This window comes from Rhipicephalus microplus, chromosome 5 (assembly GCF_043290135.1).
Source record: "Rhipicephalus microplus isolate Deutch F79 chromosome 5, USDA_Rmic, whole genome shotgun sequence".
Lineage (NCBI taxonomy): Eukaryota > Metazoa > Arthropoda > Arachnida > Ixodida > Ixodidae > Rhipicephalus > Rhipicephalus microplus.
The window spans coordinates 117,766,771-117,785,839 of NC_134704.1; the positions used below are offsets into that span (position 1 = coordinate 117,766,771).

Here is a 19,069-nt window from a genome sequence, read left to right on the forward strand (position 1 = left end):
AAAAACATGATAATCATGAGATGCGTGTCATGTACAACATGGCTACATGCCACGCTCATGGTGCGCTGGCGGCCGTTTTGCTATCTTCACTTAGATACTAAATTTGATATTACGGGACGTGAATGGATGACAAAGGTATGATACTGATCCAAACATGATAAACAGGAGATGCGTGTCATGTAACAACATGACTGCATGCTACGCTCATGATGCGCTCGTGGCCGTTTCGTTAGCTTCACATGTACCAAATTCGGTATTACGCGACGCGAACGGACAACATAGGTAAATGACACATGAAAACTTGATAATCATGACGTGCTTGTCATGTGACAACATGACCACATGCCACATTGGTAATGCGGTCGCGGCCATTTTACTAGCTTCACATATGCCAAATTTGGTATTACGTGACGCCAATGGATGACGAAGGTATGTGACTAGTGCAAAAATTATCATCATGAGATGCGTGTCGTGTGAGAACATGACTACATGCCAAAATCGAGGCGCCAATACATTTCGACATGAAGTGGTGCGCGTGCTCGCTGGCGTTCATTTCGTCGCGTCATGCCGGCTTTGCAACACCAGGCGCCGGGCCTGCCATATACTCGCAGGCGCATGCCGCGCTGCGTTGCCTTGATGCATGCGCGTTTCAGGGCGTCCGGCGCCCCTCCGTCACGAAAAGAGAGAGACCCAGTTTTTCTGGGTAACGCATCGGTGCGAAGTTCAGAGCCGGCTGCCGTCGGGCCGTGCCAATGGACGCTGGTCACGCCTGGCGTCAGACTATAGAGTGCTCGCGTTTAGCGGCCGTAGCGTCGCTGTGCCCAGCGTGCGCGCGCGTCAACGCTACATTGAAGTATATTGAGCCCTTCACGATGCGCTCGCTGCCGTTTTGCTAGCTCCACAGCACAAAATTTGAGATTACGTGACGCCAATAGATGACGAAATATATTAGTGGTGCAAACATGATAATCCTGACATGCGTGTCATGTAAGATCATGACAACAGGCCACGCTCATAATGTGCTCGCGGTCGTTTAGCTAGCTCTCATATACTAAATTGGGCATCAAGTGACGTGAATTGATGACGAAGGCAAACGACACATCCAAACATGATAATCATGACACGGAAGTCATGTAAGGCACCATTTACCCCAACCTCGTGATGTTTTGCTGATTTTGAAGTGACATATCAACATATCTCATTCGTACTTCGCATATCATCAATTCCTTCTGTACGTGGGATTTGCCTTTTTTTGTATCTGACACCGGAGCTTTTCTCTGTCAGAGAAATAAAAGGACCGTCACAGCGTTTCACTGTGCAGGCCAATAGATAATAATTAAGTTTATTTACAAACGTAGCTAGCAGCTGCATTATAGAAGTGGAAGTAAAATATGCTAGAACGACAAATAACGGGAGCAGCGATCAATGTTTGTAAAGTTATCTTCCACTTCTAGTGATAACGAACAGGAAAAGTATATGAGGCTGTAAGCGCGCTAGGCGACTTTTTACAATAAGAACACTAAGAATACACATGGTCCACTATACTTAGTCTAACAATTGGGCACCAGAGCAGTCACTGCCTGAAGGGCTGTTCTGGATAATACCTGATCTTGGTTTGGTTTTGATAAGGCACCTCACAAGGCTCTCCACTGTGAAAGCGTTTAAAACGCTGGATAAACAGAGCCACAGACGATGTAATTCTATTCAGCAGAAGCTGACTAATGAGGAGCTCTTAGCTGTACACCAGTCGCGAACAAGCACAACCAATTACCGGCGCTATGTATATATGCGGAAATTGGGGAGGTGTTTATCTCGAACAAGGCGTGCTGTTATTTCGTCATCAACGCATTGTGCTTTTCACGCTTGTTCAAAGTACATCTGTAATAGGGGTTCATACTTACTTTTCACAAGATAGCGGTTTTTTATTGGCATTTAGGAGAATATCGAGGATGTTTTCAGGGACACGAATATTTTATGCAGATGTGAAGGCAATTAGGCGAAATGATCAGTTTACGTTATTCTACATAAAAAAATCAAGAAGACATCGATAAGGCGGCTTCGCTTTCGCGGCGACGACGACGTTCAAGCACGCAAGTCATCTTATCCAAGACACGTGTTTTTCAACACCCTACAGTTGAGCAGAAGTTTTGTGTGCACTCTTGCCTTAAGCATTGTTTATGAAAAGAGGTTATGAAAATTTATCTATCTGGGAAGAATAAACAAAGACAAACACTCAATGAGAAACACTCATCTTTGTTTTGCCCTTGCAATATCACATTATTTACTGAAGGAAGCAGCCCAATCTCACAATTTAACCGTTGAATTTATTTAAAAAGCGGCCTTGGGTAAGTGCGTTTTGCAACTAGCCGACCGGCTTTGAAAAGTGACAAGCGTGGAAATGTTATCTGTGAAAATGTTCGCTGGAGGACACTGCGAGCGTAGTACGTTTTGTTAAATGATAGCAAGCTTCTGTCAGCCAAGCACAGCACAACTTGAATCATTGTTTTGCACTCAAAATTTCTAAGCTCCGATAAATGTTAACCATTTTATAAAGGCGAATATAGCTTTATTTATGGTCCTCATTGGTGTCCAGAGTGGGCGAGGTTGCGAGTTCCTTTCCTTTACTCTTATCCATTACCTGGTGGCCCTTGTTCACAGAGAGCAACTGGGTGAAAAATGTTTGAAATTTCAGTTCACTAAATGTTGTTTCTTGCAGACACGTTTCTCGGGCTTGAGTGGACCATTGCGGCTGGACGCATCGGGCCAACGGAGAAACGTGTCCCTCTACGTGGCAAAACTCAAGCGTACGGGACTGACTTCGGTAAGTGATGTCAAATTACAATAGCAGACGCGACCGCTGGCCCGGACAGCAAAGAGAGAGCACCGATCCAAGCCGTGTATCTCACAAATCTGCGATTGGGACGAACGCATCTCGAATGAAGTAGTTTGCGAGCGAAAATCTCGCAAAGAAGCCCGTGAGGGCGTGAGGGAGCGCGAAGCATTCCACGGACTCTCATTGGTGATTGGAGAAAAGGCGGGTACACAGAATATGTCACGTGAACTTCCGGTCAAACACACTGGTTTTGCCGGAGCAAGAATTTTTGCTCCAAAGAGCAATCTGTGATCTGCGGTTGCTTTCAATATGCCATTTGAACACACAGCACACACTTTCGGTCCACCATTGGAATGTGATTGCTCCGCTTAGAGCAGAAAACCGTGATCTAGCTCTGCTGTTTGAATTCACCATTGAATACTTGGTTTTTAACATTCGTGCGGTTTACGAGAAACATTCAGTTTACATGTTCGCATACAATATTACTTTGAAAATATGTTTTTTTTACCATAGTATTGGACAACACGTGCGCTTGATTTCCTATAGGGAGGGACGTCGCGGATAGTTAAAATTACACGCAGTCATGCCTCCTTTTAGATGGGTGAATTATACTTTGTAGGGTAACAGTTTTATACGCGTCTCTCAAGGGCTTCAATTGTGAGACATTGAACAGGTTCCACTTGAGCTTACATCAGTAAACAGTTGTTCACTTGTCACCTACCAGGCATAGTCATGGCACTCAGACACTACTGTGGTTAATCGTAGGACAGGGTGTGAGACACATGTAACATGTGACAACAAAGACTTCACAACCTACGTCACAACTCTTAATATTATTCAGCAGAGAACTTTATTTAGCCGTTGTCAGCAGACTTTCCTGCCGCCTTGGTTAGATTTGTACCACTTGTTTACAATTCCACATTATGAACCTTGTTAGGTATAACTTCAGCTTTAATGGTGAATGAACGAATAATGCGTTGCTTTGAAGTAAGTATGACATTGCGTTGTCATGCAGTACATATAAAACTGTGAATTTAACGTGGGGGTTGAATTTAGTAGATAACGAATGTTGTTTGCTCAGTTAAATAATATAATTTTTTGCTGTGCAACTGTAGCAAAACACACTTGTGTTCCTTCGTTAACATCTGATGCTTTTATAGCTCGCCGAATTTTTTTCGCAGTAATAATATTATAATGTGATAGCATTGAACGATTGGTTTAGCTAAACTTTTGACATCGGTGTTGGCAGTGGCATTGTTGGTAGACAGTGAAGTGGTCTAGAGATGAAATTCGACATACATGAGAATGAAAATATTTTTAAAAATTTGGTCTAAGTGAGAGACGAACTTGTACCTCTTCAGTGTTCACTCAGTGTTCTACCAGAGAGCCACTTCCGCCTTTTAGGCTGCTTAAGAAAAGCGTTATATTAATATAATCTACCAAGCAGCCATCTAGATGAAAGAAGCATTACGCTGCACAATGTTACCATTCCACCAGGCGTCAAAACGTGCGAATCGCGCAAACAGTCAGCTGCCCGCTCATTACAAAGTCGGTTGCTTCGCAGATGCGCGTGGCATCTTGCGGGTGGGTACTTCGCCAATTTTCGAATCGAATATGTATGGTGTAGTGGGCATTTCGCAACTTCTCTTGCAGTAGGCATGCTATAGTAGGCATGCTATAATAGCTATAATGACCAATGCCACGTGCATAAACACTCCTTGCCTATGGTATGCTTGATCATGACAAACTGAAGGACATAATGCGCCATCCAGTCCTATTTCAGAAGGTGAACGTTAAGCATGCTCGAAGTATCTTCTTTTGCGTTTTCGTACCGTGCAAACAAACTAACTTCAAGTGCCACCCTAGGAAGACTGCAAAAAATTGCATTTTTGCAATGGCATTTCTTGCCTAATCTTGGTACTTTTCATGTTTGCATGTTTATTCTCAGGTTGGAACTTGGAGTACGTCATCAGGGCTAAACATTACTCGAGCAGAAAAGTTGTTTGAAGACGAAATACTCAGCGTCTTGAAGAACAAGACTTTGAGGATAACGACGATATTGGTGAGACCATTGTTCACTCTTAGAACATGGTTGAAGTTGCGGCGCCCGACAAAAGTTTGTGATAAGTAGGTGGTCAGACTGGTAAAGCTGCATGTCATGGGATCGCATTAATATACATATACTTTTGTCTTGTTGGATGTGAAAGGGTAAATTAGCTGGAAGATGCAAGTGTGAAAATCTGTGGAAATAATATCGTCAAAACAAGAGTAGGAAATAAGAGATTTCAGCCGATTGGAGAAAATGTGCATCTGGATGCATGTTAGATACTGTCAAAAGCTAGCAAAATGTATTACATGAAAAGCGTTATTAAGATTCTAGAGAGAAAAAGAGATAAATAAGGGGAGAGATGGTAAGATCATTGCAAATCAAACATCTTGTTTTCTGCCCTCTATATTTTGCTCTGCATGATCATTAACGGTCACATGCTAGATTATTTGAAGATGAAATTATGGAGTATGCTAAACAGTTACAGGGGCTCTTAGCGTATGCATATATTTTTTTTCGTCAACGTGTTACTGGATACCGCATTAAATCAGCACTTGCGCATGCGTTTATGAAACTTATACCTGCTTCCAAGGAACACAAACTTCTCTCCAGGTATGTTTCAAGTCTACAACCATACATAGATCCCGAATTCGCCTTCGTTCACGGCTACTTCCTATATCCACTATCCGCAGACTCAAGCCACCGAATCAGTCGAAGCCAAAGTCCAAGTGCCATTTACGAACACGCTGTTTGATCTAAATTACCCATTATGAGTGAACTATTCACCTGGATTATCCAATGGCTAAGGCACTTGGCTGCTGACCCGTAGGCCTCAATATCGAATCCCGGCAGCGGCGGTCGCAATATCGGTAGAGGGGTAAATGCTTGAAGTGGATGTGCTTAGATTTACGTGCACGTTAAGGAACCCCAAGAGGTCGAAGTTACCACAGCCCTCCACTACGGCGTTAATCATATTTATTACGTTAAACTCCAACAAATATTATTAATTTGTGTGATCAAGAAGATGGAAGCCGTAAATGTGAGTGGCATAAAGCTCCTTAAAGAGCGGATAGGTTGTGCCACCTATAGCGAGGAAGACAAGAACCAGGCAAGTACCAAATTGTTCTTGTAGAAACGCGTTGCAGCAGCGTAGTTAAGAATGAGTCTCCTTTGTATTCAAGAGAAAAAAAAAACGTGTTCATGACTACGGTTCCACAAGTGTCGCAAGATTTCGGCACCACCGGTCGGTAACACGATATTCCAATGCCCCTATGCGTAGACTGGGATACAATACATGCTAAATACGTCTATTATGATTTTTACGCAATGGTGACTGTGTGTTATCAAAGGAAACATAGTTTGAATGCAGTTATGAAGTGCTTTTAGCTTGTACGCATAATTCTTTAGGTAACCGCGTTATCAGACACCAGAATTAATCTGCGCATGCATGAGCTTGGACGAAACGTGGAACTTTTACGAACCGTGTACTACTCTCTCGAAAGGTCTTACGTTTCCGGCCCCCTCTCGCAAATTCACCTTCGTTAGTGGCTAAGCACGGTTCGTAGATGATTCTTAAAAGATCAAAAAGAAAATAAAAGTAAGCACCGTAACTGACTGCATCATAGTGCGACACCTCAACAGTGGCTCACGAGGGATGGGGGTAAGGAGGGATTAAAAAGTTAGGGAGGATTAAAAGGGAGAGTGAAAGAGATAAGGACAGGTACAGATATACCCACTTGCAGAGGTAAGCAATAAGAAAGATGGACACGGTCGCAAGAGTCTGAGGACTCAGCGAGAGCCTCACGGCGTCAGGATATGGCAGAGGGCTTTCCTCTGTGGCGGAGAGCGAGCCGGTCGGCCATAGCTGCGCTGTCGTTGGAGATTGCGGGGGCACAACCGGTTGGCACGAAATCCAACGAGCGAGTCCAAGCACGGTTTTGGCCTTGCGGAGACTCAAGCCGCAAATGCGAGTGCGATTTGTGATATGCTTGTTTCACCCAGCTTACTGAAGCTGGAGGACCTAGAATGCCGCAAACGTAAACGTAAGAGACCTAAAGATGAACAGGTGGCGCCATCTGAGGCGGTCAAGCAAAACCAGGAGAGCACGAAATTGTTCTTGCCAAAACGTCATGCAATTCACTTCTTGATTAAATGCTTTGTAGCGGGACAATGGCGAAAGAGTTCCTTTTTCACTAATTTTTCCTTCCTGACATTTTCGACAACGACGTATTTTACCACGCTTTGTGAGTGCGTTTACTTTGTATATTTTTTTATGTAAGCCCCCTGCTGTAATGCCCGATGGGGCGATGCAGGTATACAATAAATAAATAAATACTGAACGCTAACAAACGTGCCCATGTCATCACGAGGTGTCAACACCATCGTCCGGTAATCCGGTAATCCAATGTGTTTTTAAAATAGTAAACGCTAAAACAATAAGAACATCTAATACTGTTTTGCCTTAGTTATGATTCAATTTTAACAAAGTCAAGTATAGTTTCAATGCATTTTTCATCACCATTTAGTGGCTTGCACAAACTAGAAGGTACATGTTTACGTACATACATAATTGTTTAGGCATGGGGAGCTGAAACTTTTTAAAAACTTGCGTTCCTGTCTTCCGGTAGCACGTTAACGTAAAAACGAATAGAAACAAGCTAAAAGCCTCTTGAAGCAGAATTCCGGAGCCCTCCACTACGGCGTCTCTCAAAATCATATGGTGGTTTTGGGACGTTAAACCCCACATATCAATCAATGATCAATCAATCTTGAAGCAGAAAACATGCAGGCCATATCGTCCAAACTTCAGAATGAAGCTCTCGCGTATGTCTTACACGATGCTTACTGCAGAATGCACCATACGTCATGCTCAAGAAATCTGCGCACAAGCTCGAGGGAAACGACCGCTTCGAAGGTTACTGCGTGGATTTGCTCCGTGAAATATCCGCAACGCTGGGCTTCCACTACCGGTTGAAGCTCGTCAGAGATGGTGCCTACGGAACCCGTGACTCACAGGGCAGGTGGAATGGCATAATGCGCGAGCTTGTGGACATGGTAAGCCTTGATTGAGAAAATTCACTGCGTACTCGAACAAATGAGTGTAACAGAAGCCAGCATTTTAGGACAACTGTCGTACTTGCTTGTGCAGATTCTGATTATAACACTCTGCATCCTCCATAAGCTGTCCACACAGTGCTTCAAAACGTTTGGTGGCGTTCCGGTTCATAAGATACAACCGTTATGAAATACCTTGTGATTTAGAGCTTTGGTGTCTTCAGACTAAATGGTATTTTAAACTCAAAAATATTGTCTAGCTTCTGCCGCTTCTAATAGAAAAATAACTTATAACATAATTGCAACCAGCTTAGGGTATTGTTATTCTCTGTAAAAAACATCACTATACTGTATAATCGGTTCACATACATAGACAGCTTTCACCTGCTTGTGTCATATGCGTAAAAGCTCAGTATGGCTAATATGGCATGCATCATACGTGTTCGCCCTCGCTCTTTGTTCAGCGCATTTACACGCCAGAATAATGAAAAAGACCGTAGCTAGTTGTTTAACTCTGGCTAAGGGTGAAACAGCCACAGTGCTTAATGGTTGATATTAATATTAGGAGTCAAGATATCGTTTTTGAACTATAGACATTGAAGTCCTAACCACTTCCATTTCGTAGGAATAAATATTAACGCGTGCTGTCATCTTCTTTTCACGGTGAACAGAACGCCGTGCTCTAAAGCTTTGTTCTATTTAACCCTATGATTAGGGATGACGCTACCGAGGACAAGTGGGTAATAAGTGAAATGATACCATCTCCTAGAATGAAAGTGAGGCTTGTAAGCCTCAGGTGGCTTGATTCAGACTGATTATCTAAGCTTAGTGAAGTTGTTGAGACATTTGAACCGTAAATACTTCAAGGGAAATAGTGGCTACTTTTCATTTGCAAATACTCGCACCATTCACTTTACAGCTTTTATTTGAATATACCAACCAGCAAAATTATCTGAAAACTTCTCGAAGTCAATTGTAGTGTCATAAGTGTCATACGTTTTTCAGTGTACAAGCGTACTTGTAACCCACCTAATCTCTAGAAAATGCTCTTTATTTCGATCGGCTGAACTGTTCGACGATTCCTTCGTCTTCGCTGCAGGAGGCAGACCTGCCGATTGGTGACCTGACCATCACCTCAGAGCGCGAGCAGTCTGTCGACTTCACTATGCCTTTCATGACGTTGGGGGTCAGCATACTCTACAAGAAGACCGACCAGAAGCGTTCCCTCCTATTCTTCCTGTCTCCGCTTTCGGGGGATGTGTGGCTTTGTGTCGCTGGGGCGTGCGTCGCAGGGAGCGTGATTCTGTGCTGCGTCGCTTGTGCTCAGAGCACAGTGTGCCGCAGAAATAGTGCCATATCGCGACGTTATGGATGCTTCTGCTGCGAAAACAGTTTAGCGCACAGTGATGAAGATTGGCACACTGAAACGGACAGTGGCCGTGCCAGGCTCGACATCATCAAGGGTCAGGAAGCAGTCGGTTCCTCCGAGCTCCAACGAGATACGTTATATTCTGGCAAGCTGGAGAAATTGTACTCTGCCAACGGTGCAAAGTGACTTCACTCTCCCTAACAGTTGTTGGTTCATAGTTAGCGCCATCATGAGGCAGGGATGTGGTCTATTTCCTAAGTAAGTTGAAAATTGTCTTTCTTTCATCAACTGCTTCATTGCATAGGCTTTATTTAAAACTGCATATCGCAATTCTCGTTCTCTACTACTTTTGTTTTTGCATGATAAATACAAAACTTCAAGCAAACAAATGTCGGGTTTTCAACCTTATGCTGATCAAAGGGGTTGTTCAAAAGACAAGGGATAACGCTTAAGAGATTGCTTCATTCTTTTGCGTGAGATATGACTACGCTGAATAATTCAAATAACACCATTTTTTTAAAGTGCCTATAGCTTTCCAAGATGATTAATCACCAAGTTGTATGTTACACCTTGAGCCTAAAAAAGTAATGTTACGTTGCGCAGATATCGAACCTCAGCTGACAGATTGAGGAGATATGTGGCTAATAGCTTTAGTGAATTGTTCTCGCTCGGTAAGATGTCCCCCAGTCTTGCTTGGAAGAACTGGTAATTCTTGTGACACACCCTAAACTTTGGCTATCTCGGTTGAAATGATCCACGTCACGTGTTTGAAGTGCTATCGATGATATGACGCTGCCCCATGATAGACAGCAACAAAGTATTTAACAGTGGCGTGTATCCAACATAAATATTCAAAACGAAACTGGAAGAACATACTTCTACAATTATGATGTTTCGAAGTTGTTTGTTGTGGCCTGGTGATTTTTTGTAGCAAAAATTACAGAAAAGTACTTATTTGGTGTTTCCGTTGTTTAGTGAGTAACGATTTTTTCTGCATATCCTGACTGTTACTCGCCTATTTTTTACATGTTTTTAACGCAACTTTAAAGATAGTTTGCAATTTTTGCGTTACTTACATTTGGCTCGTTTTGCATAGCTTTCTTTGTTATTTATTTCGATTATCCTTAGGCACATTAAGGCGTCATAGAGGGGGTAAGTAATACAACAAAAATGCAGTAAAAGTAGAACATAAAAATACAAGTCAGTGAGATTACATGTTTAACAACAAAAAGTTATTTAGGGCGCGTAACATAATCTGTTAGTGCAGTTTTGAATGATTACCTATTTCTGTCAGAAATCGGAGATCATGCATCTACATACCATATACAAAACATATAGGGTAGCATACTCCCTATAGGATGGCATTGTGTCGACAAAGTTCCACCCTGTAGCCCGCTTGAGCACCGTCCTTTGTTCAAGATAATTTTACATAACACGACACATTGTGCAGGGCAGCTTCAGCACGCATCATTGCTGCCACTTGGTGGATCTTCTCCTTCGTGCTGGTTTCCTCTTACACGGCTAACCTGGCAGCTTTCCTGACTAAAGAGAGGCTGCTGTCACCCATTGAGAGTGCCGAAGACTTGGCGAAGCAGTCCGCCGTGCGCTACGGATGCGTTCGCTCAGGATCGACTCACGCCTTGTTCAAGGTATGGCACCATCTATCAGCGACAAGTATTATGATAGGCTCCTGATAAATGCATGCAGTACTGCTTCTAAAGGCAGTATGCCCCAAACATAAAGCAAGTGGTCTCGTTAAATTTTATATTTCGTGTTGAACAGCATTGTTATTACAGTAGCAATAATTAATCAATTGTCGTGCTGTTAGTGAAGTCATAATTTCCCGAAAACTGAATTCACCATTTTGATGGGGTTACGTCTCAAAACTACAATACGACCAGCAGAGACGCCGTAATAGAAGGCTCTGAAAATTTTGACCTCATGAGCACATGAGATTACTTAACGTGCGCCCAACTCTAAGTACACGAGTTGCAAGCGTTTTTGAGTCTATTGAAAATTAAGCCACTGCAGCGGGGATCAAACCTTTTGAAGCTGGGGCACATTTTATATCAAAGCGGATGTCTATTTCGGTGATGGCCTTGCATGGTACTACGTATGTCCTGTAAAATAATTGATGTGTTCGGAAAACACAAAGGCGTGAGTACTACGTACGTTTCGGAAAAGACAGATGAAGTCGCCTAGTCACGTAGCCCTAATGAAAGTTCCGAAAGAGAGAAGCATTTGGGCTGATATATTTGTGAGCTAATTATTTTTGTACAGCCGAATTCTGCCCAGACACTAGTTTTAAACAAAGGCTTCGAAACCTGTGTGGCTGAACTTTATCAACGAGACCTAATTACGTATCAGGTGCTTTGAAGTTCATCGCTGCATAAAAGCACCTCGCATAATGAAGTTTACGCAAACCTGAAGGGCCTGAATAATAGTTTTGGCTTTTGGGGCCAAATGTTAGGGTTACGTTTGAAGTAGGGGTACGGCAGTTTAGGTGGGGCTCTCCCACGTTGGGACAGTCAGGCAAGCCCGACCGTCACATCGTGAGCCCTCTGGACAGCCCACAGTGATCCCCGACATCGGGGCTCTTCCTAGCGGATAACCACTTTTCTTCATTCGATTGGTCCGTGCCCCGCAACGAGGAACAACGCCAGAGCATGTGGTCTAGGCTAGCGAATTCGTTGCAGTACCTGCAAGAGCTATTACAATAATTGTCGCAATAAATATTGTGTAATAAAGCCGAGCTGAGATACGAGCCCGAGAGTCAATGCCTCCGCTCAATTTACCCCTTTTGTTAGAAAGACGAAAGTCTCTCCTGACGAGATAAAACTGCTAGGTAATTTCGTTATAGGTGGTCCTTTGATCTCTGTTCTCCACAACTCCGGGCCGGCTGGGGAGTTTTCCGAGGTCGCGGAAAGCGACAATTCGCGCCTTGGAGTGAACTAGCTTGTTCAGGTTTGTGGGAATTCCCCTGATGGATCTTATATAGGCGGGAACCAGCTGTGGTTCTTTCTGCGTTGCCTTCTATATCGACTCTGCCAGCGTATTGTTGCGCTGTAGACGGGCATATGAGAGGCCACATAGAGGAAAGCGTGTCGTTGAGGTAAGGCTGCGATTCTAGTTGTTCGTAAGAAAAGTCTGCACTTCCAAGTAATGGAATAAATCAAATTTCAGTAAATATTATTACAGCTGGCGGGCTCTTACTTGATCCATACCTATGCTCGGATATCATACGTATTCTGTACCATTCTTAGCTTCAACCATTGCCTCACTTTATATTTGTTTATTTATTGAAATATCGCAACATTAGAGCCGGATGAACAACTTCGACTTGGCGGGCTACCTATTCCGTAGTGCCCTTCGAAAAACCTAATGTCACTAAGAGCTAGTGCCGTGAAAAGACACAGTCTTCTTGTGTGTTCGTTTATAACTATTTCTTGTCGTGAGTGTCACTTCCTTTTGTAATCTCTATTTGTCACAATATTCAGAAGGGTGAACATATCGACATTCATAAAAACAAGGACAACGAAACAAGCTCACCCTTTAAAGTGAAACTTCACTTGTAGTGAGCCTTGAGACTGTCCAAGTTTATTTGAAAAAGTCAGAAAGCATTTGCAACCTGCTCATGCATCATTTACATAAATAATTTTCGTTCATATTAACGAAATCACTGGTTCACAGGAGTGGAAGCATGAGATGTACGAGATGATGTGGCACGCCATGAAAGAGGACACGGTGTCTTCCATCACCGAGGGCATTGAGCGAGTGGAACGCGGTGGCTACGCCTTCCTCATGAAGTCTACGAGCATTGAGTACGTAGTACGAAGACGGTGCCATCTCAAGCAGATCGGGGGTCTTCTAGACTCCAAGGGTTACGGCATCGCAACGCCGCATGGTGAGCCTTAACTTCTACAACGTGTCTCATTCTCATATTGATCATAATATTTGTCATCTTTGCTATCATGAGGCTCACTCCACTCAACCCAGGAGGACAGGTGCCTCTTTCTGGCTCCCGTTTTGACCACTTATTGCGACGCTGTGTTTGCTAAGGCCTCGTTATTCCTGTATGCTACCGGTAATGTCCTTTGCCCAGCTAACTTTCTACGTCCTCTTCGAGCGCCTGACCTCGCGCTGCATGCCCCTCACATGCTCATTTCGTCGTGTTATTGATTCTTATGTTAATAATGAACAATTTTTTTCTCGCTCCACTTTACTCTATTCTTGTCATTAATTGTTACACCTATCATATTTCTTGCATTGCCTCGCTACATCGTTCACAATTGTGCGCTAACCACACTTTATTGAACGACACGTTGCTCATAAACGACCATGTGATTTGGAGCTGCATGCACTCACCCTGTAATGGAGGTGATGTCAGGGTGTCTTTTTGTGGATAGTTTTTCATCTATGAACTTGCAATTTCATAATCACACGACGTTCTTATATTATTTTATTTATTTATAATTACTGTGAGCCCTCACTTGAGGGTCATAACAGGGAGGGAGTACAATAGTAAGTACAAACAGAAAACCAAAACAACTGGCACTCAAAACGTAATGCACACAAGAAACCAAAATTGGCACTTGTTCAATTCATGTTGATACGAAATTACTAAGATCTATGTTTCATGATACTTCCTCTTCTGACAATATATAAAGAATTTCAAAGGCACATTTCTTTCACGCAACTTTAATATAATTTAGTGCATAAAAAAGCCAGAAATCTTAAAGGTGACGCATTTATTAAGTGTTTAGTCAATTCAAGTTTCTGTACTATCATTCCATCAAAGTTATGTATGAAGGTAAATATGCTCTGCCTATAGTTTTTTGACATTGTCCTCTCTTTCCTCTAGAATGTCTTATTTGCCATTGAGCACGTAATGGAAAAATTTAAATCTGCGTTTGTCTTTGACGTCAATTTTTTTAGATCATGTTGTATTGTTGTCTAAAGCAGGTCTGGTAGTACTTTAAGATATTATGAGTAATGCAATATTGTGCCAATTACCCTATGTTACATGTCGCCGGCACACAGTTTGTGTCAAAATGAAGCTGGGTTCATGTCTGTAAAGCAAAAATGAACGGGTAATTCCGACGTCACAGCAAGTGGCATAACACGAAAGCAAAACCTGTTGTTCCCGAAGTAGTTAAATGTTTACTGTACGTTGATATAAGCGAGCTTGCTCAATGTCTGTTGTTTTTTCGTACCTATAACACTGTTTAACGTAGATACACACACGTTAGCACCTGGTTGCAGAACTAAATGCCGACAACTAAGTAGCATGATCAAAGAATAAACAAAGCTTTGTGGTAACTGTAAGTAGTTACCGCTGAGAGCGCAAGCAGAGAAAGTTGTGCGAAAGCCAGAACAGCGTTTCTGACTGGACTCACATCTTGAGCTAAGGACGCCATCCCGTAACATTTTGGGGCAAAATGCAATGAGCGTTGATTGCACCCTCTAGCCTGGCAGTGATCTTTCTGAGCGTTGTTAAGTGCGAAGCACAGCGTTATGTTGGCGGTGTTGTTGCCAGTGTAAATTAGGAGCAATGCGAATTGAACATGGGGACACAAGAAGAGACCCTGACAAGAAGAGACTGTACAGCGCTTGCCAGTGTTTTTCCTTATGTACCCGTGTTGAACTTATGCTGTTAGTACTTCGTACTGCTAAACCATTAAACCCAAAACTTCACTTAATCAAGTTTTAGCCAAGTAAGTCAAGTGTGCATCGTACAGCTTTCATTCGTATGGATAGATCGTATGAGGCAAGTAGAGGCTTGGGCTAACGTCGCCAACTTGTGGTGGGCCACGACGTGGACGAAATTGCGCTTCTATCATTGTAAAGGCATCGAATGAAACGGAAGCATAAGAACAATGCCCTGCAGGAACTATTAGCGGAGGTCCCGGTCACGATGCATTGCTTCATTTTGCTGCTTGCAGATGGTGACATCATCCTGCCCGCCCAGATCACTGCGACATGAAACGGTACTTTATATAAGAGGGGTGGTAACGCCATCACAGAATGCGACCGCAAAACAATGTACACGTGTCTCCGCAAATGAAGACTTTCACTTCTAAGATGCATGCAGGTTCACTTGTTGTTAAGACAAGGCAAAGGACTATATTTTTTCTTTTGCACGTAAACTGCCGATTGTTCCGAAACCATGAGACAATTGATAAATGTTTCATTGGTTTTTCATAGGAAGTACTATTTAGAAATGTTCTCAAGCAAAAATTAAAAAAAAAGATTGAATTCGATTCCGTGAAGAATAGGCCCGTCAACGCGACCATAAATAACACTGCCATTTAATTGCGTTCACTTTTCTACGCCATTTTCGGGACGGAAATACGTCACAGCAGTCTTCGAGCGTCCTGGAATAAAACTTTATTTTTAACAAACCATGCCATACAATGGTTTATCCGTGCAGGATCTCCGTACCGCAACATCCTGTCGTCAACATTACTACGGCTGCAGGAGCGCGGCACTCTGCAAAAATTCAAGGATCGCTGGTGGAAAGTACGGGATCCGCTCAAAGGATGTCCAACCAGCGAAGCCGGCAAATCTAGGACTGATGCAGCTAGCGAGCTGGGCCTGCAAACAGTCGGTGGTGTGTTCGTCGTTCTCCTTGCTGGTCTTGGTCTGGCCTGCCTCATCGCTTTCGCCGAGTTGTTCTGTAAAGCGAGATTAGGACGCGGTTGAAGGAGTGCCTGACCCTTTTACATCTCAGCGCATGAAGTGGACTATTTGCGCTTGTCATAACAATAACAGGCGCAAAGACGTTCATGCGAGATACAAAAACAATTGTTATTGATACTTGCGTGGAATTTTGTGTTTCGCTTAAGATGGTAAAACTTGCTGGCTGTAAATTAAACGGAGAAAGAGAGAGAGAGAGAGAGAGGAATAAAATATGCGTGGAAATGCTCAGAGCTCCTGCGAGATTGTGCAGTTTTTTTCTGTTTGAGCACTGACCATTAGCCTAATAAAGTGCATTTTCATTATGACTACCAATATTTTGCAGTATAGCTGCCCAGCTTGTTCATGTGACCGGCAGTGTGTTTTGTGAAAATAGGTCACAAGTGGCTGTGTCAACGATTAAAGGAATACTCAACACCGGCAACATTATTTACGCCCCCCTTTGCATTTTGTAATGGCTCGTTGTTTTCAAAATTTACACATTTATGATATCTTAAGAACATCTTTATGAGGAGTTATTATTTCAGTAACGAAGGAAGTGGCCCTCATCAAACTGTCAAATGTTTACTGCTTTAAGAGAGCATGTTCTATCGGCAGCCATATAATCAACAAAACGGACTGTGTGTTTGAGATTTTCGTTTAAAAAAACGTTGTTATTTAGCCTTTTTATGCCATCTATGCTCTTGTACAACATTCATGCCACTTAGGCCTTTGTGGTATATTCAAAGAATAGCGCAGAAAGTTGGCACCTCTTAGTATGGACACAAAGGTGAAGAAGCATTGTTAATATTCATTTATTGCAAGACCATCCACATGTTACAAACTTGCTCAGACGCCGCTGTTTATGAACTGCGATGAACAGTTCTTCCAACAAGAATGTATCTTGACCATTGTCACCATTCACAAATGCGCTGGGATGTCGTTCGCCTTTCTTGGTTCTACGAAAGCGTATATACGAACACATTTCTTCTTGACGATTTTGCGGCAAGCACCACAAAACTTAAGTACAAATGTATCATCCACCCACTTCCTATATAATCACTACAGCTTCACTTTCTCCTCAATCGTTCGGCGCAATTCATTCATTTCTGCTTGCTTTTTGCATGCTGCATAGTATTGTGCACCATTAGGCAAAACCACGCTGCGTCGAGTACCTGCAACAGGCTACAGGCTTTCGCACTCACTTTATTCCAAGTGCCAGCTTAAATAATGCGCACGCCATATAAATAATCTGAGCGCCAAGCCGATTAATTCATGTGCCAAGCATTTATTCCAAGCGCCAACTCAGTTAGGCCACGTTCCAGTGAGTTTAATCCAAGTGCCACCTTGTTTAATCCAATTACCAAGGGCTTTAGTTCAGGTTTCAGTCAGTTTAATCCCTGCACAAAAAGCTCAATACGGGGCGATAAAACGGCAGTACAATTGAAATGCAGTTCTTATGATATGCTATATAATAGTCCAATGTAGAACAAATCAGTATTATTTGTATTCAGCGCTAGTATTTGTCGAAAACATTTCTACTGTTTTTCGCTTGAGCTGTGTTGGAACTTTGCTTTGTACAAGTTGGTGGATAAGTCCCTGGCCCGCATAAAATCATTTTAATGGGAACAAAAGAAAAGGCACGCACATATTAACAAATGTTTTGTGTTCGTCTATATGACCGCTAGTTTACTTTTACAGAAATTTCACTTGAACTTTGCGCCTTTCTAAGAAAAAGAAAACACTGAATTCATATGAAAGGGCGAGTAATTCTTCGTAATTTTTAGTTGGTGATTGTTTACTGTATAAGCATGTTACGTATCATTCACTGCAATGTAGTACGGTCCTGCTTCTTGCAGCTGTATTTAGAAGTCTTTAGGTTTCATCTTTTTTTTTGCTTCATCCTGAAGTTCACATTTCAATATAAAGCCCCCTTTTTTTTCTTGTTATACAAACTATTCTACGTGTGCTTTGGCAATAAGGTCAACTAAAGCTTGTATGTTGCTGATTTCGCCATGTATGCTGTTGAAAGCAATGTTACTTCCAAGTCAATGTCACCCAAGCAGTCCCAATGAGAAGGTTTTTTTGGTAATTAAAGTACGTAATCATTATTTGTAGGTGAACGTCAAGGAAGTAGGACGAAATGATTGCTTCTCATTCATTTGTCGCTAGACCGCCATTTCCACAGCGTAGAAAGTATTGAACTGTGGTACATCACTACTCATTTAGTATATTTCGAATGTTCTCGGTTATTTTTTGTATTACCTTCTCTTTGTGACATTAAATAGTATTAAGCTCACATAAGCTTACAAACCTTTATGTGCAGTGATGAAAACCTAAAATTTAGCACATTTCTGGCACTGAAGCAATCAAGTGATGCCAAATTACCCCTATGTTATGGAAGTTAGGCGATGGCCTCCGACTAAACTCATTAGAGGTCATTAGTGAAGTCGCACAGAAGAAAACAGGAAGCGATGCAAAGAGCGAAAAAAAATCCGAAAAAAGAAACCCTTGACCAACCGAAACTTCAACTGCTGAGAATTCCGCTGAGCGCGGTTCATGTAACAATGCTGTTGGTTTAGTGAAGCCGCCTGCATAGTTGCTGGTAGTTTTCTTTGCAACACTTTTATGTTGCGGAACGTTATTGCACAAGCAGTCGCGTGTAATTCTTGAATGAAAGATGGGGAGGAGGAGACGCTCGGAGCAGTAGGACGCACTGTACATCGTCTCCCGAGCCTTTCGGCATTTTCGCTGCGACGCGTGCTTACTGACCAATAATTTATGTATGAGTGGGTGCATGAGGTTATTGGGAACGCGCGGATATCACTCTCTGCACTGGATTTATCAAGATTCTCCCAGGAGCATCTGCTGACCCGACCAACGCCGCTCGCCGCCCTGAGCCTAGCTGGCTCAGCGCGCGTCCGGCTCCTTGCCTAAGCCTGGTGCAGCGTCTCACGCTACTCACATCGTCGTGCCCAGCCGCCCACCGGAATGGAGTGCGTCGTAGAAGGTCATACCATCTCTGAAGAGGAGTGGTCCGACGATTCCTGGCAATCGCCCGGCTATCGTGCCCAGGAACGACGCCGACGGG

The 19,069-nt window shown here is 42.9% G+C and overlaps 1 protein-coding gene across 1 annotated transcript; it reads left to right on the top strand.

Annotated features, from left to right (window-relative positions):
• Positions 1-2,720: 2,720 nt before the first annotated feature.
• On the top strand, positions 2,721-16,025 carry LOC142817548 (glutamate receptor ionotropic, kainate 2-like). The gene is made up of 8 exons (XM_075894584.1): positions 2,721-2,821; positions 4,782-4,895; positions 7,731-7,934; positions 9,034-9,253; positions 9,369-9,561; positions 10,754-10,952; positions 12,994-13,207; positions 15,734-16,025. Exons 3-8 carry the CDS (start codon positions 7,746-7,748, stop codon positions 16,003-16,005), a joined length of 1,287 nt encoding a protein of 428 aa, XP_075750699.1. The 5' UTR covers positions 2,721-2,821; positions 4,782-4,895; positions 7,731-7,745; the 3' UTR covers positions 16,006-16,025.
• Positions 16,026-19,069: the final 3,044 nt, after the last annotated feature.

Excerpts from the sequence above, each read along its gene's own strand:
- LOC142817548 (XM_075894584.1), top strand. The coding sequence starts at position 7,746 with ATGCTCAAGAAATCTGCGCACAAGCTCGAGGGAAACGACCGCTTCGAA. Across the intron at positions 9,562-10,753 it reads GGATGTGGTCTATTTCCTAA|GGCAGCTTCAGCACGCATCA; the intron begins GTAAGTTGAAAA and ends CACATTGTGCAG. Across the intron at positions 10,953-12,993 it reads CGACTCACGCCTTGTTCAAG|GAGTGGAAGCATGAGATGTA; the intron begins GTATGGCACCAT and ends ACTGGTTCACAG.